The following is a 26,111-nucleotide window of genomic DNA, read 5'->3' as shown; positions in this document are numbered from 1 at the left end:
ACGTGCCGTATTTTACAATGCATTCGTGGTCGGCTACAGGACTCATCAGCGCCCCTGCTTTGATGCTGTACCAAATATTTCCGCGTTCCATGGAGCAGGCTGCCGTACTTCTGCATCCCTTGCTGCCCTGGAACGACAAGAAAGGTGGCTCTCCCAGTCTCCCTCCCAAGGGGAAATGCGCGTCAGCAAACTTCCAGCCAGCCAGCTACTTGTCGGTACAGTCACTCCTGCGTTCGACCAGCTGCGCACTCCTCCCCTGCCGTTGCAAATTGTTTGCCATCTGCTGGGTTCTGGGAATCAGCTGCACCCTACGGGACTTCACCAACCTGCCTTGACACTGTCCCATCGCACTCCCAAGGGGAAAGTGGGCTGCATGCACGCCACGTTGATGCATCTGTCTGAGGCCGAAGGCTTCGACACTACCTCATCTTCCGGACATACAGGCACGGCCCGCCATGTGTCAAGCACAAGAACAGCAGGCGCAGGACAACACACACATGCTATGCTATGCTCGCCAGTAAAGACCACCAAAGACACCGGCAGGTCTCAACCTGCGCGCCGGCGCCAATCCTCGGGCGGTGCCTCGCTCTCCTCCGCCACGCGGCCTTTCCGGCCCCGTCCGCTACGCACATGCCCACACCCCTAACAAAGCGGGTAAGATCTGGGCAGCGTTGACTGCGATAGCTACAAGCCGGCGTGGTACCCAGTTTGCGTGTTTGATCAGGTAGTTGCCTGAGTAAGAGTGCATTAGTTCCCGCTGCTACTTAACAAAAACGAACGAAAATGGGTGCATGATCGACAAAACTTCCCATTGCGAAGACTTCATGCTGCGTACACGCTCACGGACACTCTCACATACATTCAGTATCTTGCATCATGTCATCCAGTGCACTAAGCTGCCTGCTGTGCTGCTTTCGTGTTACCAAGCACGTCTGACTCTAGCTATTCAGGCGCAAAATCATACAAAAGCATCTGTTACCACATGCCATGGCGTCCAATTGTACATACCTCCATGCGCCCAGATCCCACACACCGAATGCAACAACACGCGCACACGATGCAATGCCACAGCTGCTACAGCTGCAGCCCTAGCAGCCACACGTTTCCGGCGCTGTTGGCAGCCAGAAGGTGCGGGCTGTTGCGCCGCCACTGCAGTGCCGTCACGAAGTGGTGCGGCGCGGGGTGCCCGGGCGGCGCACCGTGCGGGCGGTCAAACTCCGGCCTGTGCACGTGGAGAGGTGACATGGTGTTGGAGAAAGGATGCCAGGGTAGCATCCAGGTGACAGGCGTGCCGGCTGGTGTGTGCGCGGGTGACTGCGTCCTAATCAGACCTTTCGCCACAACCGGTACCAGCACCCAGCCGTTCTGTGCGCTCTACAAGTCACGAACGGCAGCGAGCCCTAAGCAGAGCCCCGCATATTTCAGCATGCACAACCCACGGCCCACGCCCAGTGCCGACATGCGGCACTCCCAAGCCGGCCCCCGCAGCCCCGCACCTGGTGGGGAAGCGGTAGCTCAACGCCGGCTGAGGCAGCGAGCGGTAGTACACGAACACCTCGTGGCTCTCACTGCCGCAGGCAATGTAGTCTCCCACGCCGTCCGTGCACATGCCCACAAAGTTGCGCTCATTCATATGGCCGGTGAAGGTGCGGACCAGCTCTGCCCCCGCGCTGCGGAACGAGCTGGCGGCAGCAGCGGCCGCCGCCGCGCCTCCGGCGGCTGCGCCGCCGGCGGCGGCGTCTGCGGCCAGTGCATCGACCGCGGCGGCGGAGGAGGCGGGCGGCGCGAGGGACCAGAGCTTGAGGGAGGAGTCGGTGGAGGCGGTCACGAGCTCGTGTCGGCTGCCGGACAGCCAGCGCACGTACGACACGGCCTTGCGGTGGCCCTGGTGTTTGGAGGGGCAGCGGGGCGGGACGGCGTGGCGGAGGTCAGCCCGAGTGGGGAATTGTGGAATAACGGAACGTCTCACACGCACGTTGGTGGGCGTCCAACTGCAACATCAGGCCGGTATGGTCGAGAGCACGAGGCAGGAAGCACACGACCACTGCATCATATGTGTGGGGTCGACGTGTGCATGTGCACCTAATGCACCTGACTCACCAGCAGGGTGTGCAGCGGCGCGGCGGGGCGGCGTGTGTCGTACACCAGGGCGCAGTGCAGCGCGGACCCCACCGCCAGTAGGTGCGGGTCGGTGGGGTGCCACTCCACGGCGCACACGTTGCCGCGCAGCTCGAGCGCCATGCAGCTGTGGGCCTGCTGCGTGGACCACACCTGCGCATGCGTGCGTGTGTGTGTTTGCGCATAGGGTGTGTGTTAGGGAAGAAAGTACAAGGGGGCGTGCAAGCGCATGTGCAGAGGCATGAAGTGGAATGCAGAAAGACCGACGAGGAGTCCGCGCCCGCCCGCCCGCCCGCCCGCCCGCCCGCCCGCCCGCCCGCCCGCCCGCACGCCAGCCTGCCCGCCCGCCCGCACGCACGCATGCCAGCCTGCCCGCCCGCACGCATGCACGCATGCCAGCCTGCCCGCCCGCCCGCACGCACGCCAGCCCGCCCGCCCGCCCGCCCGCACGCACGCCAGCCCGCCCGCCCGCACGCACGCACGCATGCCAGCCTGCCCGCACGCCCGCACGCACGCACGCCAGCCCGCCCGCCCGCACGCCCGCACGCCCGCACGCCAGCCCGCCCGCCCGCCCGCCCGCACGCACGCACGCCAGCCTGCCCGCACGCACGCACGCACGCCAGCCTGCCCGCACGCACGCACGCACGCCAGCCTGCCCGCCCGCCCGCCCGCCCGCACGCACGCATGCCAGCCCGCCCGCACCTTGACCAGTCCGTCGTCGCTGCCGCTGGCGAACATATGGTGTGACGCCGGCGAGAAGTCCACGCCCCACACGCGCCGCTCGTGTGCCTCGTAGTCTTGGACCTAAGGGGTCACAGCAAGCGGGGGACACTGTGCGTCAGGCAGCGTGGGTGTGCTGGTACTCGGACACGCAGAGCCAAAAAGAGAGGCGTGGCAGGCGTTACTGATGATGATGGCGACATCAACCCTGCCCACACGCACCCTTGGAACGCACCCACATGCACACATCCACACATACATACACACGCATGCACACACACACACACACACACACACACACACACACACACACACGCACACACACACGCACCTGCATGCCCGCCACCGTGTCCCACAGCGCCACGCCCCCCTGGAAGTCCGCCGCCAGCAGGTGCTGCCGTACGCCTTGGCTGTAGCTGAGGCAGCTCATCTTAGTGCGGGCAGTCAGCTCCAGCACGGGGCGCGCCGCCGCGATGGCGCCCGCAGACCCCGAGCCGTCGCCACCACCACCACCGCCGCCGCCGCCGCGGCTGTGCGGCGCAGCAGCCAACAGAGCCTGTGCGGAGGGTCAGGCGGGTACCGGTCAGGGCCACTCTACCAAAGCATACACACGATTGCGATCGTGACACACAGACACGCGTGTTCCCGCCTCCCTACAAACCGCAACCCATCCATGTGCCCGTTGCTCATCACCCAAAGGCCGGTGTGGACCTCTTGCGGCAGCGCGCCATGCAACTGCATTGATGGCAGCTCAGCTATATTGCCCCGCTGCCGCCGCCGCCTTCACCTCAGCCCCTCACCTGGTAGTCGTACACCAGGATCCGGGGCACCACACCGGCCGTGGCAAACAGGTTGTCCTCCAAGTCGAACTCAATGCTGGACAAGATCTGCAACCCGCCGGACGGCACAACACCCGCCGCGCCCGTAGACGCCGCGGCGTTGCCGCCGCCACGCACGCCGCCGGCGCCGGGCCCTGACCTCTCAGACCCGTATCGCGGGATTGCTGCGAGCATCTCCAATCGACTGTATTGTGTCGTGGCTGCCAGCACGGCTCCGAAGGTGGAGAGATCAGCGTCGTCCTCCGTTGCCGCACAGCCGCAGGCGCCGCCGACGCCGACGGACGCGCGGCGCGGGTGCACGCTGCCGCACGCGGTGGCGCCGGCGGCAGCCGGCAGTGCGTGCGCGGCCGCTGCCGCCGCTGCGGCGGGGGCGCCGAAGGGCGAGATGGACAGCGGCTGCTGCGTGAGCTCAGGCTGATGCTGCAGCTGTAGCACGTGTGGCTGTAGCAGGAGGCTGCTGCCGGCGGCCGGGGGCGCGCCCATGGCTGTGGTGGCGCCGGTGGCGGCGGGCGGGTGCCCTATCGATCCGTCCCCTGGCAGCCCCATGCCGCCTGACAGAGAAGTCCTGTCGACGTCGCGCACAATGCCACAAGGCGAAGCGGTTAGCAAACTCAGCTATCGATCAAGAAGTACGAATGCAGTAGGCTGTGACAGCGCACACGCGAGATAGGCCGGACCAGCAAACAAACCGGCCCAAAGCAACACCCAGCGACCCCAACCGAACCCAGGCTGTTAGCCCCGGCGCTCGCGCCCTCTCACCTCGCGGCCCGCATCTGAAGGTAGCAGCGCTCCAGTACGTCAAACTGCGACAGCATGCGTTGCCGCTTTGCCGCCTGCACCGCCGCCATGTCTTCGTCGCTCGCATCCGGCGCCGCCACCGCCCCAGCTGCTGGCGGCTCCGTGGCCGCCGCTGCAGCAACTTGCCCGTTCACACCGGCAGGTGCCACGGCAGTAGCGGGAGCTGTAGAAGCTGCAGCAGTGAAGGGCGGCGGACGGCCGCGACCTATCCGCCGCTCGCGGGCATCCATCTCGTCCTCCTCCCCGTCCTCGTCCTCCTCCTTGTCCTTGTCCCTTCGGCCTGCTGCAATCGCTGCTTGTGCAGGCGCGCGTGTTGCCGCGACCACAAGCGCGGCGTTTGCGATGGGAGCTGCTGCCACTGCAGGCGCGGGCGGAAGCTGCACCGCGGGCGCGGGCCGGGGCCCCGCCTGCCCGTGCGCCACTGGCGCCTGTGGCTGCTTGGACTGCTGGGATGGCTGCATGGCAGCTGTAGTGTGTGCGTAGGGAGGCAGCTGGACAGTGCCGTTGGCGGCGCCTGCCGCGCCGCGGCCCCTGCGCCGCTCCCTTGCATCCATCTCATCCTCGTCATCAGCATCCGTGTCCTCATCCCGCGTCCTGCGCTTTCCTAGCCCAGCCCCTGGCGCGGCTGTAGCAGCTGCAGCCACTGCCGCCGGCTTCGGCTGGGCTCGTGACGGAGGCATCGCAGGGGTGGAAGCTGTGGCTGCCAAGGCAGCTGCAGCCGCAGCCGCAGTAGCTGTGGCGGCGGCACCGCTGCCCCCAGACGAGTACGCCGCACCGCTCAGCGCACTGCCGCCGTCGTCGCCAGTCGCGGTGCCGCCGCTGCCAACTGCACATCCATCGCCAGACAGCGCGGCACTGCCATCTGCTGCCGCTGCCGCTCCCCCAAGCGACCGGCCCAGCAACAGCTGGAAGTTGTCAGCACTACCACAGCGCGGCATGCCCCGTCGCAAGCCGCCTGCTGCGAAGCCGGCCGCAGCTACCGAGCTGGGCCCTGGCCCTGGCGTTGGCCCCGGCCTCGCCGCTGCCGCAGCGTCCTCAGTAGCACCCGCCGTCGCTGACACCAGCGCTGCTGCGCCAACCCGGAGGGCTCCTTTGCCACCCACGCCCACGCTTTCGCCATCCGCCTCCTCGTCTGCCACCCGCCCCCGGCCGCCTGCCACGCCACCCGCAGCTGCACCGCTCATCGTGACGCTGCCGCCGCTCATGGTACGGCCGCCACCGCCGCCGCCGGCGCTGCCCGCGCGCGCCGCCGCCAGCGCGTGTTGCACTGCCTCGCTGAGCGCCGCCGCCGTGTGCTCTGGCTCCATCAGTGTAGTGGTGTCCACAGTGACGGAACTGATGCCGCCACCTGGCGTGATCGTGTGCAGCCGCAGACTTGCGCGCCGCACCGGCGGGGCCCGCCGCTGGCCCTGCACCGACGCCGCGGCTGCCGCAGCTGCCGCCCCGACGCCGGGGTCCCCAACGCCGGTGCTGTCACCGACTACGCCGGCGTTTGCAGCCGCTGCTGCCGCTGCAGCAGCAGCCGGTTGGAGGTGCGGGTGCGCGCGTTGCAACCAGCTGCTGCTCGAGCGCGCCAGCATAGCTGGCGACTCCTCCTCGGCCTCCGCCTCCTTCCGCTCCTGCTCCTGATTTGCTCCTTCCGGCCCCAACTGCTGCTGCTGTTGCTCCTGCTGCTGCTGCTGCTGCTGTGGCTGCTGCTCCGCACCTGCAACAGCTGCACCTGTAGCAAGCTCCTGTGGCGCCTGTGCTGCGCCAGCGTTTGTGCCTGCCGCCGCGCCGCCAGCAGCTGCCGCGCCGCCATCCGGTGCGGACTCTGCTACTGCCGGCCCCGCCGCGCCTGCTACGGCCATGATGTCGTACTCCAGGCTCGCAAGCTGCTGCCGCAGCTCTGCCATCTGCCGCGACTTCTGTTCCCTGTGGGGCGTGGGTTAGGGCCACGGGTTAGGGCCACCGGAGAACGCGATGACGCGTCCGCGTGCTGCAAGACCAGGACCCCACATTCCAGCAGCCGACACGCCCACCTGTGATGTCGCCCGTACCCTCGTCCGCGTTCTGCCCACCGCCACCACTACACACCGCCCACCACCATCACCGCCGCCACCAACACTACCACCGCCCACCACCAGCACTACCGGCCCCACACCTGGCGTGCTGCAGGAAGCACAGCAGCAGGTGCAGCACGTCACTGCTCTCGCGCCGCTCCAGCTCCTCCCGCGCGTCATACAGCGCCTCCAGCACGGCGTCAATGTCTCGCAGCCGCAGCCGCAGCCGCTGTGGCTGCTGCTGCTGGCTCTGGTACGAGCTGTGATGCCCGCTCGACAACAGCCCGTGTCCCCGCCCACCCATCAACCCGCTTATGAGGCTGTCCGCCCGGCGGCTGCTGGCGCCGCCGCCGCCGCCGCCGCCGCCGCCGCCCTGGCCGTGGCTGCCAGAGGCTGAGCCGCCGCCGGGAACTGCCGCTGCTGCTGTGGCTGTAGCCGCTGGCGGGCCAGTTGTAGCACCATGCGGCCCGGCTACTGCCGCATCCTGCCCCGGACCGCCCATGCAGTCGGCTAGCAGGCGCTGGACCTGGTCCAGCAGGGAGGTGCTGGTGGGTGCGGTGGCGGTGGCAGCCTTGCGCAGGATCTGTGAGCGGTTGTGCGGGGACAATTGGACATGCGCTTTGAGTGCGGAGGTGCGCAAGAAGGGCGCAGGGAATGATGTTTACAGGGAGGTGGGGATTGGCGCTGCGAGCACGGTAGCCGCAGGCGGGCTGGCGGTGGAGGTGCAAACTCGGCACACGTGCGGGCCGCCATGTGCCCTCCCCCCGCAAACACCGGCGCATGAGGTGGTCCAGCGCACGCCCAACCCACGCCCTTGTACGTCGCAAGTGGCCTACAGCTCCATCTCAATGTGGTCGCCCCTGTGCAGCTGTCATAACCCAGCGTTCCAGCAGCTGCCTCCATGCAGCCCCGCACCTTATTGAGCAAGAAGTTGGGGTAGATGTGGTCTGCTGTGAGGTACGCGCCGCACGACGGGCAGCTGTTCTTGTGTGTCAGCTGTGTTGTGATGCATTGGTAACAGAACGTGTGGCCGCACGAGGTGACAAACGGGTCCGAAATCGTCTCCACGCAGATGGGGCAGTTGACATCCGCGAGCGTGAGGCCGAGGGGGAGCGGCGGGCCCCCAGCCAGCCCGGCCGTATCATCGTCAGTAACACGAGTGGTGACTGACATATCGCCAGCAGGCTGCTATGGCTGGCCCAGCATTTGCGGGCCTCTCGTTCCTCCGCGCAGCGAGCTGTGGGCCACGACTGCTTGCCTGCTCCTCCAAAATCAAGTCATTCGATACAGTTATGATATGTCGACACAAACGACCCTTGTCGGCCAACAATTCAGCAGAGTTTGGGCCAAACGAGTTTGGAGCCACTCGCGGCACGTCCTAAGTTTGCAGAAGTGGCAAAGTGAAGTCACTAATACATCTTATGCTATGATGTAATATGAATGTGTGGACATTTTGAAGTTCTTACAGCCTCTCTATTTTGAAGGTGCGACGGCACTCGACGCCCCCCACGATGCAGCACATCCCCCCCGACGCCATGACACGCCAGACCGCCATGAATTGATGCTGGGCTATCAAACTACCCAAGCTGAGCCACGAGCAGAGGCTTCGGGCACCTCTTACATTATGTGTCAAGTGGCGAATCGTACATTAACAACAGGCTGACGCGGTGACCCTCTGCACCTGCCTGCTGCGGGTATGCCCGTTGTATGTCCCAACACATTCACAGCAGGCATTGCCGTCTGGCGTCTGCGCTTCATTTGCTCCACTCCACCACGCTCTCCAGGCAGAATCAAATCGTGGCGAACTACGACCTCCCGCGGATCGCCTGCATGCCAACGTTACCCACGCCGCCCAGCCCTGTCGGCGCCCGCCGCCCTCCCGTCCCACCCGCCGCTCTCCCGCCACCTCCCAACGACGAAACATCCGCCGTTCCCACTCGCGACCCAAGTGCCGATTCCAGCACAGACGCGCTCGCTGCCCCGCCCTTGCCGCCGACACCCGTGCCGCCGCCGCCTGCGGCCGGCGGGCCCAGCCCAATCGCGCCAGCTCCGCCGGCACCACCGGGCGGCTGCTGCTGCGCCACGATGAAACTCCTGGGGTCGTCAATCATGCGTGCCAGGTCCGCCACATTGCCGCGCACGCCCAGGTTTCGAATGAGCGACTTCATGGAGGCCGTGCCGCCAGCGGCGGCTGCAGCAGCGCTGGCGGCAGTAGCGGCACCGGCAGGAGCAGCCCCGCCGCCGGCGCCGCCGGCACCATCGGCCGTGCCAACTCGCGGCGTCGAGCCCGCACTCTTCATCTCCACTGTCACGGAGGTGACGGTCCCGCCGTCCAGGCCAGAGGCCGCCGCTGCTGCGGCGGCGGCGGCCGCGGTCGCGGCCGCTGCGCGGCCGCCGGTGCCGCCGAGCGCTGCGCCGTGCCCGCTGCTGGGGCCGTGGCTGGGCGGCCCGAGTCGTGGCAGGAAGGTGGCGGTCGCCAGGCGCTGCACGGTCATGTGCTTTTCGTACGCTTTGATCTCCGCCCGCACCTCATAGTCCTGGCGGCCTGCGTGTGTTGACATGCGCGTGCGGCGATGGGCAGCATGGGGGCGTTCGGGGGGCTGCCGTAGTCTGGTTGAGGGAGAAAAGCCAGGCAGGTGACACGGCGAGCGCGGGCATTACAGGTGCCCAGGCAGGGTGTCGCGGGTAAGCACACGCGCAACCGCATTCGCGTCCACTACCAGTTTGCTCACTCTTGAGGATGTCGACAGGGTCGGTGTTGGCCATCACCTTGCGCCGCCGTCGCTTCTTCTTTTTCTTCTTTTTCTTCTTTTCCCCTGCCGCGGCGCCAGCTTCCCCTCCGGCGCCCGCTGCTCCCGCCGCGCCCGGCCCCGCCTTCTTCTTGACCTTCTTCTTTTTGCCAGCGGCCGCGGCCATGGCTGCCAGGGCCTCGGGGGGTATGTGGCCGTCAAAGAAGGCCGAGGGCGAGGCGATGACAGGCAGGGTGCGGCGGAAGGCGGCGGTGAGGCCGGCGGAGGTGGCGGGCGCCTCGGCGTCCGATGCGGATGCAGAGGCAGTCCTGCGGCCGGAGGCGTACAAAGGGATGCTGCTTCAGTGCGGGGTGGACACAGGCAGCAAGGCTGGAGACCGCAGCAAGCGGGCTTGTCGCTCGCTCAATCGCTATTCCGGTGCTGTCCACACACGCCCCACGGAATCCACCTGCCCGCACTGGCACACCCGCACTCACGAGTCGGTGACGCCACCCTCCTCCTCGTCCTCATCGTCTCCATCCTCCTCCTCGTCCTCCGCCTCCTCCTTGCCTGCGCTCCCTCCGCCGGCTGTCGCGTGGCTGCGCATGCTGTTGAGGCGCATGGCTGTAGCAGCCACACGGCTACTGCCGCGGCTGCCCGGTGCGCCGCCAGAGCTACTGCCTGCTCTGGAGGACGGCCGCATGGGCACGGGCTCCTGAGGGGCCATGCCCGGGGGCAAACCGCCTGGGCCCATCTTTTGGTGTATGGACGGCAGTCCGTGCAGCAGTCGGTCTATCCGCATCTGCGGGCGGCAGTTGAGCGACCAGGGAGAGAATGGGAGGTCAGGAAACGGAAGGAAGGGACGAAGGGAAGGGCGGGACCTCGTGGAGGGACCTCAGCTGCCCCACAATACCGCGCGGAAGTGCGTAGTCCCACATGAACCCAAGCACAGGCATGCACGCACACGCACACGCCTACCTTCTCCTTGTGCAGATTGTACGAGTACACCAGCGGGAACATCTCCCGCGCAATGGCGTGCCCCTCCTCCTCGTCCTCAGACTGCGCCCGGGCGGCTGCCTCGGGGTCGTACGGCGCAGGCGCTGCAGCCGTCTCCACAGCTGCTGCTCCTGCCTCACCGCTGACACTGGCGCCGCTATCCACCGCGTCGCCAGGTGCTGTGGCGCCGTCAGCGCTCGCCGCCGGGTCGTTGCCTGGAGTGGACAAATGAATAAGATAGTAACGCGCGCCGTATACAAGAGGGGAGATGGTCCAGATGCACTGAACGTTCCCAGCCCCGCTTCCAGCCCTGTTCCCCGCCCTGCGTCCAAAGCCCCGATCTCCTCAGCCCTGTTTGCAATGCGCCGGACTAGTATTGCACGGCACCATGGACAGAAACGATGGTCCGAATGCACAGCTCCGTTCCCAGCCACGGTTCCCAGCCCTGTTTTCCGTCTCTGTTTCCAACCCGGTCCCAGCCCCGTTCTCAGCCTCTGTTTTACAGTCTCCGTTTTCAGTCTTGCCTCAATTCCCCGATTCCGGCCGCGTTCCCAGCCGCGTCCTCAGAGCCTGCTTCCAGCCCCCATTGTCAGTCCTGTTCTCAGACCCCCCTCCCCGGCCTCGTTCCCGGCCTCCCGGCCCTGCTCTCAGCGCCACGTCCTTGGCCCTATCCTCAGAGCGGCCTTCCCTGGCCTGTTCCAGCCGTGTTCGCAAAGCCCCGTTCCCAAGCCTGTTTCCAGCCCCGTTCCTTTACCCTTCATGTCTCACCTGTTCCAGTAGCCCCCGCCGCCGCCGCTGCTCCATCAGGCCCCCCAGCGCCCCACTGCACCGAGCGATTCCCGCCTCGCGAGGCACTCTCCCGCGTGACCGGCCGCTGCCCGCCCTGTGGAAGCACCGAAAGCAGATATCAAGCAAAGGCACGGACATCATCATTCCTGCGCGCACACAAATGTGCTTCTCCCGTCTACTTATCTCAAACCAAGCCTCACACTAAAGGACGACAATATCCCTCTCTACCGCAGCCCTGCTGTCTGCCGGAAACCCGCTGCCCACCCCACACGCGGCCCCCCCTCACTGTTCCCGCCCACCCGCCGCCGCACCTGCAGCGCCGCATCCAGCGCCACCGCATTCCGCAGTGCGCCCTTCAAACTGCTGGGCGGCCGCTCGCCAGCCAAACTAGCATTGGCGCCACCTGCTCCACCTGCGCCACCTGCGACACTCGCCCGCGGCAGCCCCGCAATGGCGCCACCGCTCCAGCTGTTCTGTCCCGCCGCCATGCCGCCCGAGTGGCTGTCGTTGGCGCCCTGAGAGCCGGGCCGCGAGCTGGAGTTACGTGTGAGCACCGTGGACAGCAACACCTCTGGCGCGTTGGTGGGCGTGCCCTGGCGGCGCAGCGGCGGCGTGCGCCGCACCCCGGAGCCGCTGCCGTCGCCCGCCAGTGCGCCTGCCTCCGGCGCCGCGGCCGCCGCGTACACCTTGGGTGTGTGATAGAGAACACGAGAAATGGCAAACGCAATACGTGCATGCAGTGCGTTGATATGTGTGAATGGGGTCTTGTTGTTCAGTCACCACCTCTCTTGGCCGCGCCCCTACTCCTCCTTGTGTCCTACGGCCCCTCCTTGGACGTCCACCGCTCCCGCCCTGCGTCTGCATCTGCATCTGCGTCCGCCACGCCTGGGCCCCACCTCACCTGCAGCGGCACCTTGAACTTGCTGAGCCGCTGCATGCGGCTCTGCATGGCTCGCAGCAGCGCCCTCGGCGTCACGCCGCTGCCGCGCATGTCGTCATACATGGACTCCTGCGGTGTGGCGCAGCCGGGTTGCAAGGGTGTTGTGACCAGAGGTCGCTGGTCAGGATTGTGGGGAGAGGCGCCCGCACTTGTGACGCCATTGATACATGCAGTGCCTCCCCACGCCACGAGATGCCGTACACCCGCACACCGTACGTGTCTGGACACCCAGTGCGATCCGCCCAACTCCCCAGCCGCCGCCCAGCCGCCACCCAGCCGCCCCCTAGCCGCTGCCACACACCAAAAAGCCACCTGTCCGCACCTTGCCCCCCGCCAGGTTGTCGTACTGCGCCGCTCGCACCACCACCAGGCGCTGCCCCATGGCCACCAGGATGTCTCCGGCGTCGTTGAGGTAGGCGACGGCGCTGACGGGCGCGCCCAGGTAGATGGAGCGCTTGAAGCGCTTGTCGCGGTCAAACACCTGCGGCGTGTGTGTGTGGGGAACGGCGCGTGAGGTGTATGGTGGTGTATGAGGGTACGCAAAACCAATTACAACATGAAACGAGACTCGGAAGGGAGTTACACGTCGAGGTCGAGACAGGTCGCGGCGCGCAAGCCCTGCTCCTCTTCCCCAATGGCTCTCGGACATATCCCCCCACCTACTGCTCTCAGTCACGTGACCCCTCGTCCAGACGTGGGTCGCGGCCCGCCCCCTCACCTTGATGTGTGAGTCGCGGCTGCCCGTGACCATGTGCTGCAGGTGCACGGACGTCGCCAGCCCCGTGACGGCGTCCAGGTGGTCGGCGGTGACGGAGGCGGCGTTGGCGGCGCCGCTGTGCAGCTCCGCCACGTGCACGCTGCCGGTCACGGTGCCGGCGATGGCGCGACCCTCCAGCAGCTCCAGCCGGCTCACCTGTGGGGTAGGCGGGAGGTGGAGTGAGTGCAGGTTGAGGAAGTGGGCAGAGCTATGGTAGTGGTGAATGGCGGGAGGGTGGTTGAGCGATCGTTTGGATGGGATGACGTAAAATGGGATGACTGGTGCAATGGGCGGGTGACGTGCTTGAAGATCTTCCATGACACAGACGAGAGCAGTTCTCTGACCAAGCAACCGGTTTGGAAGAGGCGATGCCATCGCATCCGCCGCGGGAACACCTGTCCTCTCCTTCCCTCCCCTGCCCTCTGGCCCACCCATCGCCCCAGGCCTCACCGGCCGGCTGGTCTGCAGCTCGTGCATGCAGCGCACATCCGCCATGTTCCATATCTTGATCACGTTGCGGCTGACCGTCACCAGCACCCCGCGGTCCAGGTCCGCAGCCAGCAGCTGCAGCGGCTGGTGCTTGAAGGCGGGGAAGCGGAACGAGATGGCGCCGCTTTGGGGGGGGGGCGTGGAATGGGGTGGAGGGAGGGGGGCAGGGTTCAAGGGCAAGGGCGTAAAGCAGGCGTGTGCAGGCATTGCACATGGGGCCTGGGTCATCGGCAAGGCGCCCCAACAAGGTGGCGCGGGTGGGTATGCAATGGTACGGCATCATAATGCCCGAACCAGGAACCCGTGGCGGCACATAGCAGCACCATCAGAGACGCCCTAGAGAACACCTAAACGGCCTGCGGCCCACCAGGCAGCCATGGCCACCCCCGCAGCCCCCCGCTGGGTGTATCCCCCTGCCTCGGCACCTCACTCACCTGCTGCTGTCCACCAGTATGCAGTCGCCGCTGGCGGTGCCCAGTGCCAGGTGGTCGCGGGTAACGCCCGTGGCGGAGTCGTACGGCAGGACGCACCGCTCCGCCACCGCGGGGGGCAGGCTGCCGCCGTCCAGGTGCGCCAGGCTGCAGCAGCCCTCGCGAGCCAGGTGCGTCCAGGCCGCCTGTGTGTGTTTGAGTTTGAGTGTGTGGGTATGTGCGTGTTGAATAAAACACAAGATGAAGGACACGCGAGTGTGCGCGCTGTATTGCCACGGCTGCTGAGTGGACTGTAGTGATGCGCCTGAGCCTCAGGCACGCCGGAGTGTCGGCGAGACACGCCCGAGTGCCTTGGATCGTTCGCATACGATCGGGGCGCAACACCACAACGTCAACATGTGGTTGGCTGTTCTGAACCACTGGTGGGGCTACATCTGGTTTCCATGCATTGCGTCGTGTTACAATTTGTGAGGGCGGCTCCGCCGCCGGAGAGGGTACCTGCAAGCAGAGAACTGCGGTCTTCGTGCGGGGTTGGGAGGGCGAGCCCGAACCGCCGTGTAGCCACGCAAAGATAGAGCGTAGCCAGGGACGACGGCGTCAGTACTGACAGAACGAAACTCGCAAAGTAGCGAGCGCGACACAGCGCTCCGCTACTCAACCGGGCCCACCGCCCATGCCGCGCATGGGCCCAAACAACAAACACACACACGCCACGCCCCTTCGGGGCCCACAACTGTGCACACTCCGAGCGCAGGAAACCTTGGTTTCCGACAACTCGCTGCGCTCGAGCGGAAACCATCAGTAGCATACCAAACTGACTGGTCGCAATGAGTGCTCGGTACGATTTGGGTGCGGCATGCAGCGAGGCAGTCGACAACCTGTCCTGTCTGAAACGACTGGTAGTTCTCACCACCTCCCATTGTGGGATAACAGCTGTGCGAGAGCGCAACACGCGCGGGGGTGCGCGTGCATGTGTGCTTGTGCGTGGAGAACATGTCCGGACGCATGGTTGGGCGTGAGCCGACACAGCCGCGTGCGTGTCCACCGCCACAGGGATCTGGCCCCCTGCCCAACCCGCCTCCCGCCTCCCATCCCATCCCATCCCATCCCATCCCATCCCCGCCTAGCCCTCCCCCAAACCCCCATAACCCCGCAACCCACCACGAAGCTGGGCGGCCGCCTCAGGTGCAGCTGCCACACGTGCACGCCGCCGTCCGCCAGCAGCGCGAACAGGCGCGCGGCGGGCAGGCTGACAGTCACCGCGGCGCCGCCGGGCGCCAGGCCAGTGCTGGTCAGCTGCGGCATGGTGGTCACCACCGACTTGTCCAGGCGGATGGTGTCACTGGCATCCAACTGAGGGGATTGCGCAAAGGCAGGGGGAGGGGTTTAAGTAGGAGGACCGTTACTTCAAGGATGTCTGATAACGCCTGGCATGGCGCCTGCAAGTATGGATGACCTTGTCAGGCAGCCCTGTGTGTACACTGCGCCAAGCGTCTCTCCACAGTACACACCCAGCGTCCCCGCCTCCTTGTCCCCTCCCGCCCCTGCCCCTCCCGCCCCTGCCCCAGCCCGCCCCTTCCCCTCCCACTCCTGCCCCTCCCGCCCCTGCCCCAGCCCGCACGCACCAGCCGAGCGCTGCTGTCCGCGAACTCCGCCAGTATGAGTCCGGGCGTGACGGGCCGCAGGCTGGTAACTGGGCTGTTGCAGTCCATCCAGGACTCAAACAGGTGCGCGATGGAGAACAGCTTCACCTGCGGGGGGGGGGGAGAGGGGATTATGTGCCCGAGCCTTATAGATCCCAAGAGTCAAGGAATGGTCGAATCGGGGGGGGGGAGGAGGGTTGCAAGGATGCTTAGGAAAGCGGTACAGGATGCACTGAAGACTGTAGACGAAGTCGTTACCAAATGGGGGGGGGGATTTAGGGGAGCAACGGGGAGTTGCGTGCGAGCTCAACCCTCAGGCGCCGCATAGCAGCACGCAGAGCCCACCCGGCACCCGCACGCCCCACCCCCACCCCCGCGCCTGGCCCACCTCCGTGTCAGTTGCCATGAAGAAGCAGTTGGGTTTGTAAAAGGAGGTGGACACGGGCGTCTTGCTCAGCTTCATCTTGAACACAGCCGTCAGCGTGTCCATGTCCCACAGCGTCACAGAGCCTGGAGGATCACAAGGGCGAGGAGGTGGCGGAGGAGTTACGGAGGAGCTGGAGGAGCAGGAGGAGCGGCAAAGAATGAGCAAGCCGGGGCATGCGCTCTGCTTGACCCCATGCACGGACAGACACATAAGTGCGGCTGGTTGAGCAGCTGATTAGGGCGGCTGGCATGCGTTGATGGGGCCCCATTCGACACCGGCCCCACCCGGCACCAGCCCCAAACGCCCCCCACCCCCCGCCGCACCGTCCAGCGAGGTTGTGAGCACGTGGCGGCCGTCTGGGTCCGCCAGCACCAGTGTGAGCGGCGCTGCGGTGCGGCCGAACTGCTTGAAGCGCTGCGCCTCACAGCCGCGCGGCACACGCCACAGCTATGCAGGGGTTGGGGGGTGGAGGGGTGGGAGGCGGTCGGCAGCGTTGACGGCGAGGAAGTTGCTTGCGTGCTCTGTGCTGAGCCCTAGCAGGAGGTGGCTGCGGGCCGCGTCGCAGGGTCCGAGCGCGTTGCCTTGTGCTGCGCCCCGCCGCACACTCATGAATGCTCCCACGCCCACGCCCATTCCGATTCCCATGCCCATTCCCCGTGAACCAACCCAGCCAACAGCCGCATACATACACGCGCACACACACCATCCCGCGCCCCGTGCCAAGCCCCGTGCCACGCCCCACGCACCATGGCGCACGTGTCCATGGCGGTGGTAAACAGCTGGTCCGACTCCGGCACGAACACGCAGCTGGTCACGGGCTGGTCGTACAGCCCAGTGTACGACAACAGGCAGTTGCCGCTCATCACGTCGAAGCCGTAAACGTGGCCCTGTGTCAGTTGCGCGGCGGCCCCGTGGGGGGCGGCGGGTTAGTTAGGTACTTTGTGAATGCCCTTCGCAATGCTAGGTCGGCAACGAAGCGCGGGAGGCGAGGAGCATGCGGGACCATGTCGGCCGCGCATTCCGGCCTACTCCAACAAAGCCATCCTCAACGCCAGACTCACACACACACGCCGGGGTGCCCCTCGCCCCTTGACGTGCACCCCCCACTATTCCTTGACAATGTGGGGCCTGACCGTTGGGCCAATGCATTGAGCCCCTCTCATTCCGCCCAACTCTCACGCCCGCCACCTCCGCCCACCTCGAACATGGCCAGCACCATGGCTGCGGGCTCGTGCAGCGTGATGCGGTCGCACCAGGGCGCGTTGATCACGTCGCCGCCCGGCAACCCGCCGCCGCCCACCGCCGCCGCCAGCGCCGCGGCGTCGCCGCCCGTCGGCGCAGTGGCGCCGATGACGCGAGCGCCGGGCACACTGCGGAGTTGCAATCAAGCCATTCGCCCATGCTTCGACAGGCATGCAACACCGGCGACTTTACCGATTACGGACCGTATGCCCCGGCGCTGGGCGTTTCCGTTACCGCGCCCCCCACGTCCGTACCCTGCATCCCTCCCACAGCCTTCCTTCCTTGCCCTGCCACTCTTACTTGAGCGTGTGCCGCAGCCGCACGTGCTGGTACTTGCCGAAGCACCAGGGAAGCACGCTGCCGTCCTTGACCTGCGAGGGTGTGTGTGTGTATGTGTGTGTGTGTATGTGTGTGTATGTGTATGTGTATGTGTGTGTATGTGTGTGTATGTGTGTGTGTATGTTTGTGTATGTGTATGTGTGTGTATGTGTGTGTCACAGGTGAGCGGGCATGCATGGTCATGCAGGTGTGCACCAAATCGAAACTGCCGTATGTGCCTGCAGCTTTCCCAGTGACTTGCCGCACCTTGGGCACGTCAAACAGGTCGGACGTCTTGTCCAGGCGGAATGCCTCATAGTCCAACAGGCACTCCCACACCTGCGCCGGCGGAGCACATCGTCAGCACCGATTTCCAGATGGGCGAGTATATCGGTATCAACAGGCACACCGGCCGCACGTGCTGCAAGGCCGGTGGCCTCCCCGCCGCCCGCCTGCCCCCCGGGTTACTGCAGCCGCCCTGCCCTCCACCGGCGTGCTGCCCTGCCACCCTGCTGGACGACCAGCCCCTCGGCAGCGGGCACCAGCCCCAGCGGCCCCAGCGGCTTCCACACCGCGCCGCGTTCCCAACGCCTCCGCGGCAGCGCAGCAAGCGCGCCGGCGCAGTAAACGGATGCTGCCGCACCGTTGCCACTAACCGCATCCACCCCACCGCCGACCCCGCTGGCCTCCTGCGCGAGGTCCTGCAATGGGCTGCCCGCCCCTCTCACGCACCTCTGGCCTGCGCCCTGAGATAACCACGCCAGAACCACATGCCCCCGCCGCCAGCCTCCCACGTCCCACCCCGCGTCCCCACCCCTGCCCGCTGGGCCCGGCCCCCCACCCGTCATCGGCGTCCTCCCCCACCTTTACACCGTACGATCCCGCCGTAATGAGCAAGTGCCGCCTCTCGTAGTAGAGCATCTGCGGGGGGCGGACAGAGCGACGAGGCGGAGGGGCGTGGCGCCGAATGAAGTGCCACCCGCATCCGGACAGGCGCCAGGTACAGTAGGGTAGGGCCTCGTGGTAGGGCCGTGAGGCTCAAGCACCTGGGCGCCGCTACCTCGGTATCATGCCCACAACTCTACTGAGCGACGCCAATTGTGGCGTGCTGCCACGCCGTGTTCACCCATGTGCATTCCTGCCAGTCCCCGACAAGCAGCTGACTGACGTGGTGCCGCCCAACCCCACCCCCCAAACACACACACCTCCCGCACGACGCCGTTGGACCAGGGCATGCTGCTCTTGAGCCGCAGCCGCTCATTATACAGCCGCAGGTTGTCGTCCAGGCAGGCGCAGAACAGCAGCCCCAGCTCCTGGCTGAGCACGATGGAGGTGATGAAGTTGGACTGGTAGTTTGGGAACTGCACGTCGTGCTGCGCCCGGCACTGCTTGTCATGGTCCAGCGTCCAGGCCTTGAGGCAGTGCTCATCCACCGAGATGAACTGCTTTGTGCGCTGATTGAAGGTCACGCGCCGCACTGAGCTGAGGTGGCCCCTGCGGGTGGGAATGGAACCAGGCACGGCGTGGCGTCCCGGTTTCCCCTCTCGACGCCACCAACTGGCGCGCTAACCCGCAAAACCCGACCATCACGCCCAGTCCAAACCATCAGTTCCGCTCATTGTCCTCTAGACAGGCCACAACAGGCAAGTTGCTTAGGTCTGCGCGAACTCTGTGGCATGCCATGGCAGCGTTTTCAGGGCATGGCTCTCGCGCTCTGCCCTTCCATTTCAGGTATCTAGCTTGCCTGAAGCACGAGTCCAAGTTGAAACCTGGACGGATGAGCAACTCTTCCGCCATTTCGGCCTGCTGGCACGCCGAATGGCGCGCCCCTGTATGTTTCTACCGCAATTTCGACATGGATATGAGTTAAACTACATAAAATAAGTGTTCATAATGTCAATTGCTGAAAAGCCAGCGCATAAAAGCATTATAGTGAAAACGGTCGCTTGTTGCCCCAAAAGAAGTATTAGTGACAGTTATGTATCACTGTAATGATTTAGGCATATGGAAGTGCTCTGACGTGCAGAGCTGATTTGTCGAAAGAGCGCCTCGCGTGCCTTTTGGCACGCAGCCTGTCCCCAACCCCAGACCCCGACCCCTCGAGCCCCGGGAACCGCCACAACTGCGCACTGCTGCGCCAGCTCCCCTTTGCTGGAGTGCATCTAGCTTTAGACCTTGCTTGCTAAGACACCTGCTCTAAGTGTATTGAGGGTGTCCGCATCCAGCAGCGGTGTGTACACAGACCCAAGCAGAAGACTGCGCAATGTTTTGCACCGGTCGCGGAATTACCCACAGCTATTTATGTGTTCTGGTTGCATTACACTCACTCTTCTGGGCTGGGGTTCCCCTCGCCATGGCACTGTGGATGGGACCAAAATGGGGTGCAAACTCGATGCTTCCTGGAGCCAGTGTCTACGATTAAAGTAACAGCACTATTCATCTTCAAGTTGGACTTACTTAACTCGCATTACGTGGCTCGTCAGGGTCTTGGCCACAAAGTTGTCAGGCGCCGAAAGAGTTCTTCACCAATTCCATCTTCCTGTATCAGTGCACTTGCACCATAAATAACTCGTCAAAATGGCACATCGCACGCTTGGCCGCGCAGCTGCGCGGGGAGCGCAAACACTTCGCAGCCTTCGCCGTGCCACGGTGTTGCCTGCGGAGCTTGCAGACGGACACGGGCCGAGCACAAGCTATAGGAACCTGGTGCAATGCTCGGTGCTAGGAAAGCCTCGGGAGGCGTGGCGACTCGGGACAGCGACATCGCCGACCAAAGGCTACTCCGTCGTCGGCGCGGAGCAGCAGCACAAGGCGCCCACGCAGCCACTGCCCGACCCCGAGGTCATGAACTTGGTTGAGGCTGCACTTGGACCGCTCGACACAAAGCCGCTGGTGCGTTTTCGCGTCGCTGGAAAGCTCGGGCTCGGCCCGAGCCACACGCTGCAGCTAGGGTTTACCGCCGGCGAGGCCCGGTCTGGTATAGCCCGCCCCCGGCACCCTGGCACCAACAGCACGGCATCACGTGCATACATGCTCTGCCGTGCCAATGCCTTACATCATAAACATACCGGGCCGGGCATACACTTGAACGCCTCCACGACCTCACTGCGCCCCGCGCGCCAACACGCACGCCCACCCATGTCGCTGGCCCACCCTTACCCTGCGCCGGCCCGCCCCGCCCCTCCAGGCGCCCCCTTCTCGGCCGGTTGTGATTGTGATCAGCGGTCCTAGCGGTGTGGGCAAGGACGCGGTGTTGAACCGGCTCAAGGAGCAGCGCGAGGACCTGTACTTCGTGGTCACTGCCACGTCCAGGTGCGACAGCCGGGAGTAGTGGGGTGTGGGGTGTTGCGATGGCGATGGCGACGCCGACGGCGGGGGAGAGGAGGCCATGAAACGTTGTTTTCACCACTCCCAATTAAAGAGACGAGGGGAGATTAGGGACAGGGGTGACCACAGGCAGGGCGCTGGGTAGCGCGGGGCGGGGCGGGGCTAGTCAGGGGCTGGTCCTGTGGCGAGTCCAGGAGCCGGAGCCGGATCGCATCAGACCAATGCAGTAGGAGGCAGAGTAGCAGGAGTAGCAGGTTACAGGGCAGGGCGCATAGCTAGCCAGCAAGGTTGACAAAGGTACCACAGCATCAACCCCCGATGATGCTATGGTAGCTGCTGATTATCTTGCTGGCTAGCTATGCGGCGGAGCCGGACGCGTCGGCGGCAGGTCCCACGCAGCCGCCGCGCCTGGCCTCGCATGTCTCACACCCTCCCTAACACACCACTCGACCCGTGCCTACAAACCCCTCCTGCGCGCCCTTGCAGGCCCAAGCGTGCTGGCGAGGTGGAGGGTCGCGACTACTTCTTTGTGAGCAAGGACAAGTTCGAGGGATGGATCGCAGACAACATGTTGCTCGAGTACGCGGTGGTGTACGGCGAGTACAAGGGCATCCCGCGGCAGCAGGTGCGGCCGAGGGAAGGGGTGCGGGCAGGAGGAGGTGCGGGTGCAGACAGGGGAGGGTGCGGGGTTGCGTGCGGATTTGGGCACAAGGCTGGGCGCGGGGTTGTGCAAAATGGTTGGCCGCAACTGACGATGGGGTGTGGTAAAGTGCGGGGGGGGCGCAGCGGCATATGGGTATGGAGCACTTGGTCATGAGGTGGAGGGGCTGGTGCGGGATGAGGCGATTACCCGCAGCTGGCCATGCGGCGTGCAAGGAGTCAACGCCTATCTGCCCTTCTCTGCCGTACGCTGTCCTGCCCGGCCCCCAGGTGGACGCGGCGCTGGCGGCGGGCACGGACGTAGTGCTGCGCATTGACGTGCAGGTGAGGCGGCGGCGGGAGGGAGTAGGCTGGGCGCTAGTTCCGTGCCCGGGGGGGGGGAGGGCGCGGGAGGAGGGTGCGCGGAGGCAGACAACATGCCGCGGGCATCTGTGCGTGGAGAGAAGGGGGCGGGCCAGGGCCGCGCTCAAAAGCAAGGCCGTGCGTGTGTGAGTGGGGACGTCGTCGTAGCCAGGCAGCTGCGCGCTCACGGCGCCAACGCGATGTGCTGCCGCTCCTTCCCCCTGTCCTGTCCTGCCAACCGCCAGGGCGCCGCCACTGTGAAGCGGCTTATTCCGGACTGCATCTCCATCTTTGTGACGGCGGACAGCGAGGACGTGCTGGTGAAGAGGCTGGTGGCGAGGAAGACGGAGCCGCTGGTGAGTCGCTGGTTCCTTGTTGGGGTGGCGGGGGGAGGGGCAGCTGTGCCTGCAACTGGGGCGTGGGGGGGCGTGTGGGGGCGTGCAGGGGAGGGAAGGGTGGCTGAGGGCAGCTTGTGTGGCGGGTTCATCTGGGTTGCAGGGCCGGTATGAGAGTGGCCGTGATCAGCAGGAGCTGCAGCGCCTGGGCAGATGAGAAATTGTGTCGTGTATTATTGTGACAGCGGTCGAGGAAAAGCTGTGATTGCACGGGAACTGACTTTCTTCGGCATTGCAGGACAAGCTGCTCGTGCGTGTTAAGACGGCACGCGCTGAGAACGACCACATCAAGAACTTCGACTATGGTGAGTCCTCAGCGGTTCACTCCCTGGCCTCATTGCTGCAACGCAGGGTTTTTCCGTGTCCTGCGAGCCTCGCCCTGCCGACCGACCCCATCACGGCCTGTCCTCACTGCTTTCCCCTCCCCCTGGTACTTGCCCCGCTTGCAGTGGTTGTGAACCGGGACGGCGAGCTGGACGCGTGCGTGGCGGAGGTGTCGGGCATTATCGAGGCGGAGAAGGCGCGTGTGGTGCGGCGGCACAGCAGCCACCATGGCGGCCACAACAACCACCATCAGGCGCAGGGACAGAACCAGATGGCGCCTTAGGCGCCCGGGCCCACCGGAGGCAAAGCTTGTGGCGGCGAGGTCTGCGAAGTTGCAAGGCTGTGTAATGCAGATATTCAGCTTAATTGCTGATGTTGTGCGCATACGTGAGCGACATGCCGAAGCAACGTACGGGGCTCCTTGCAAAGCCATGGCGGCGAGCGGGAGCGGACATGGAGTGGGAGGGTGGGAGCGTGGGAGGGTGGGCGCTAAGGCTAAGGTGCAGGTCGTAGACCTGTGCAGCTCTGATGGCGATGAGTGAGGAAGGGCAGGATTGTGAGCCGCAGGTTGCCCTGTGGTGATGTAGAAGAGCAAGAAATGAGGGATGACTTCACGACCATGACTTTGTACCATAGCTTGACCATGACAGGGCCTTGGACATTCTAAGTTTCTAACACACCTGGTGTGCGTGAGAGTGGAGAGGCAAGGGATCGCGTCAGTAGGGTGTGAGTGAGCGGGTTGGCTAAAACACAGTGGTTAGCCATGGTGGTTAGCGTACATGCTGAGATGCATTAATCGAATGAGTGATGTGTAAAGTTTGGCCGGCTTGCTCACATGGGTGTATCTCTGCTTGGCACAGCCTACGGGGACTGGGAGCAAGGGGCTCGGGGGGATGAAAGGCGTGGTTGGTGGGTGATGTGCGGGATGTGGGCCGCACGGATCCTGTGGTGTTTTGTCTCTACCGCTGCAAGGGTAACTGCATTCTATTATGCTATCAATCATGCATAGGCACACTCATACTTGCTGCGGATAGGCGGTCAAAGCTCAAACACTTCGGGAAGAGTCGCGAGCCCCACGGCAGCCAAACGCCGCATTTCACTTCTGGCCTGCATTAAACTTAGAGCTTATATAGATTGTAGCAACCATGGACGTGCAATTCCAAATCCGCCAAAATGCGATGGAGATGCAGGAATACATGAAGGACTTATTTGACTGGCAGCAGTCCATGAAGAAGAAAGAGAAGAAGTCGCGATCAGAGGATAAAGAGGGAGCGGGCGGGGGGGGCCCGGCGCCGCGCGGCCGCGCGGGTGGCGCCGTGGCCCCCGCGCCCTCCGACCTGATGCGCCCTGCGATTGGCCCCGGCGCAGCGGCCGCGGCTGCCCCTCGCGCGGCAACGGAGCCCAGCAGCAGCGGTGCACCGGCGTCTGATGCTCCTAAGAACGCCGCGGCGCATACCTACACCGCTTACAGCAAATGGGACAAGTTCAACGTCGACGCCGCGCTGGCGTCAGACGACGAGGAGGGCAGCGCAGCGGCCCCGCCAAAGCCCGGGGCGGCAGCCGCCTCGGCTGCCGCCACCTCCGAGCCCACGTCTACACCCCCGCCTGCGCCGGCCGCCAAATTGGCCCCAGCGGCCTCTAGCGTCCCGGCGGCAGCGGCAGCTGCGGCGCCGGCGCCGGCGGCCGCCTCGCGGCCCGACGGCATTGCGTTCAAGGAGTCAGCGGGCGAGGACCTCCTGCGGCCCGTGACAACAACTCGCATTGCGCCCGCGCCCGCTTCTTCAGCTTCCACAACCCCCACCGCACCCGCCACAGCCGCTGCAGAGCCCGTGCTGCCGCCCATCCGCAACACCCAGCCCACCACCGCCGACGCGTGGCGCGCACGCGGCAATGACCTGTTCAAGGCGGGGGAGTACGACAGCGCGTACGAGTGCTACAGCCGCTCAGTGGAGCTACAGCCCACGTGTCTAGGCCACGCCAACCGGGCCATGGCGCTGCTGAAGATGAAGCGGTGGAAGGTGGGGGGCGGAGGGCGGGGGAAGGGGGAAGGAGGAAGGGGTGGCTACGGAGGTGAAGGTGGGCTAGGCAGGAGGGCCAGGGAGGTGGGGTTGTAGATACCAGCCCAAACTAAACCGAACTGGGGGAAGCTGGGCAGGAGGTCACGGGGAGCGGGTGCGCGGGGATGGAGCTGACATGCTGTACAGGATTAGAGGAGGAGTGTGCGAGCCAGGGTCGGGTACATCCGCACCGAAGGCATCAGAGAGACGCAGTTGGCATGACGTCCCGCCCCGCAAACCTGCCTCACTTGCCTCGTCAAGCAATGCACCTTGCCCACATATCCCACCTCGCAACATCACAAACGCAGGAGGCGGTGGCCGACTGTGACGCGGCCCTAGCTCTGGACCCGCTCTACGTCAAGGCCTATCAGCGCCGCGCCGCTGCACACCGCGCCCTGGGTGCCGGCCGCGAGGCGGCGGCGGACTGGGAGGAGGCATTGCGCCTGGAGCCTGACAACCGGGCCACTGCCGCCGACCGGGATGCGGCGCTCGACGCGCTGATGGCGGCGGAGAAACTAGCGCCGCCCAGCCGGCGAGTGGCGGTGCCGGTAGCGGCGCCGCCGCGGCCGCCGGCAGTGGTGCCAGCGGCCGCGCCGGCGGCGGTGCCAGTGTCAGGCATGAAGAAGCTGGCGGTGGAGGAGGTGGCGGAGAAGGAGGTGAAGCCGGCCGCGAAGGCGGCGGTGCCCGAGGCGGCGCCAGTCTCGGAGCGGGCGCAGCAGCCCAGTTCTTCTGCAGCAGGGCTGGTGTCCGCGCCTAGCACCAGCGGCAACGGACTTCAAAGCACAAAGGCACCGGCCGCGGCGCCGCCGCCTTCCTCCGCGCCGGCCGCAGCAACCAAGCCGACCGCACCCTGGACCGCAACACCGGCGGCGGCACGCGGCGCCTCCACCTCTACGGCCGCGACCGCGGCGGCCGCAGTTCCTTCCACCTCTATATCCTTAGCAGCACCTTCAGCCGCTGCCGCCCCCGCCTCGCTCACCGCACCTCGCACCAGCGTGGAGTTCGAGTCCGCCTGGCGGAGCATGGCCGGCGACGGCGCCCGCCAGGCAGCCTACCTGTGCGCCATCCCGCCCGCCAGCCTGCCGACCGTGTTTAAGAACAGCCTCACCGCACCCGTGCTGTCAGGCATGCTGCGCTGCCTGCTCACAGCCCTCACATCGGCGCCGTCGCGCGCGTCGGCGGCGCCGGTGGCTGCGGAGCCAGGCGCAGCCGCGGCGCCAGCGGGGGTGGATGGGGAGACGGCGGTGGCAGTGCTTGCGGGTTTGACACATGTGGCGCGGTTCGACCTGATGGTGATGTCGGTGCCGTCGCGCGAGCGTGGCGAGCTCAAGGCGGCGTGGGGCGAGGCGGAGGCGGCGCTTCGGGGCGCGGGACGGGAGGCCGTGGCGGGAGGCCTGTCGGCATTGCGGCATAAGTACCGGTGCGCGTAGGGGAGAGGGCTGGTGTGAGGGCTGTGGCCGGTGTTGGGCTGTAAGGTGAAAGGCCGAGCGTGGTGCGGGTGCTGGTAGCCCCCTTGGATTTGAGGGCGTTGAACTGCGCGGATGGCGGCAGTGAGAGGCCGGCCTGTTGGGTTCGGCTGGAGTGAGCGGCAAGTGGAAAGGATGCATGACGTTGACTGGTATGCAGTTGCTGTGGGTACAACGAAGTCTACTGGTCCGGTGTTCCGCTGTCTGCCCTCAGCCGAAAGCGGGTGACCATGCAGCGGTGCGGACGTCCCACATGGGGTCT

The 26,111-nt window shown here is 65.6% G+C and overlaps 4 protein-coding genes across 4 annotated transcripts; 2 read left to right on the top strand and 2 right to left on the bottom strand.

Annotated features, from left to right (window-relative positions):
• Window positions 1–7,913, bottom strand: CHLRE_02g085050v5 (uncharacterized protein). The gene is made up of 9 exons (XM_043059313.1): window positions 7,433–7,913; window positions 6,619–7,100; window positions 4,437–6,389; window positions 3,639–4,242; window positions 3,170–3,394; window positions 2,821–2,922; window positions 2,101–2,271; window positions 1,497–1,885; window positions 1–1,222 (listed from the first exon to the last, which is right to left on the bottom strand). Exons 1-9 carry the CDS (start codon window positions 7,688–7,690, stop codon window positions 1,075–1,077), a joined length of 4,332 nt encoding a protein of 1,443 aa, XP_042926947.1. The 5' UTR covers window positions 7,691–7,913; the 3' UTR covers window positions 1–1,074.
• A 54-nt stretch (window positions 7,914–7,967) lies between these two features.
• On the bottom strand, window positions 7,968–19,443 carry CHLRE_02g085000v5 (uncharacterized protein). The gene is made up of 22 exons (XM_043059312.1): window positions 19,023–19,443; window positions 18,484–18,772; window positions 18,143–18,199; window positions 17,546–17,617; window positions 17,261–17,331; window positions 16,917–17,088; window positions 16,465–16,605; window positions 16,042–16,165; window positions 15,680–15,801; window positions 15,274–15,399; window positions 14,810–15,001; window positions 13,652–13,833; window positions 13,179–13,341; window positions 12,690–12,884; window positions 12,294–12,452; window positions 11,933–12,040; window positions 11,343–11,717; window positions 11,011–11,125; window positions 10,225–10,457; window positions 9,744–10,048; window positions 9,250–9,575; window positions 7,968–9,062 (listed from the first exon to the last, which is right to left on the bottom strand). The coding sequence occupies exons 1-22, from the start codon at window positions 19,073–19,075 to the stop codon at window positions 8,323–8,325; spliced, it is 4,320 nt and encodes a 1,439-aa protein (XP_042926946.1). The 5' UTR covers window positions 19,076–19,443; the 3' UTR covers window positions 7,968–8,322.
• Window positions 19,444–19,733: 290 nt separating this feature from the next.
• Window positions 19,734–23,299, top strand: CHLRE_02g084950v5 (uncharacterized protein). The gene is made up of 7 exons (XM_001701869.2): window positions 19,734–20,170; window positions 20,466–20,590; window positions 21,092–21,230; window positions 21,536–21,589; window positions 21,853–21,963; window positions 22,241–22,307; window positions 22,452–23,299. The coding sequence occupies exons 1-7, from the start codon at window positions 19,856–19,858 to the stop codon at window positions 22,607–22,609; spliced, it is 969 nt and encodes a 322-aa protein (XP_001701921.2). The 5' UTR covers window positions 19,734–19,855; the 3' UTR covers window positions 22,610–23,299.
• Window positions 23,300–23,353: 54 nt separating this feature from the next.
• On the top strand, window positions 23,354–26,109 carry CHLRE_02g084900v5 (uncharacterized protein). The gene is made up of 2 exons (XM_043059311.1): window positions 23,354–24,344; window positions 24,692–26,109. Exons 1-2 carry the CDS (start codon window positions 23,472–23,474, stop codon window positions 25,811–25,813), a joined length of 1,995 nt encoding a protein of 664 aa, XP_042926945.1. The 5' UTR covers window positions 23,354–23,471; the 3' UTR covers window positions 25,814–26,109.
• Window positions 26,110–26,111: the final 2 nt, after the last annotated feature.

Source organism: Chlamydomonas reinhardtii, chromosome 2, assembly GCF_000002595.2.
Source record: "Chlamydomonas reinhardtii strain CC-503 cw92 mt+ chromosome 2, whole genome shotgun sequence".
Lineage (NCBI taxonomy): Eukaryota > Viridiplantae > Chlorophyta > Chlorophyceae > Chlamydomonadales > Chlamydomonadaceae > Chlamydomonas > Chlamydomonas reinhardtii.
Note: the sequence above shows the minus strand (reverse complement) of the source record. Positions and strands in the feature narration are given on the sequence as shown.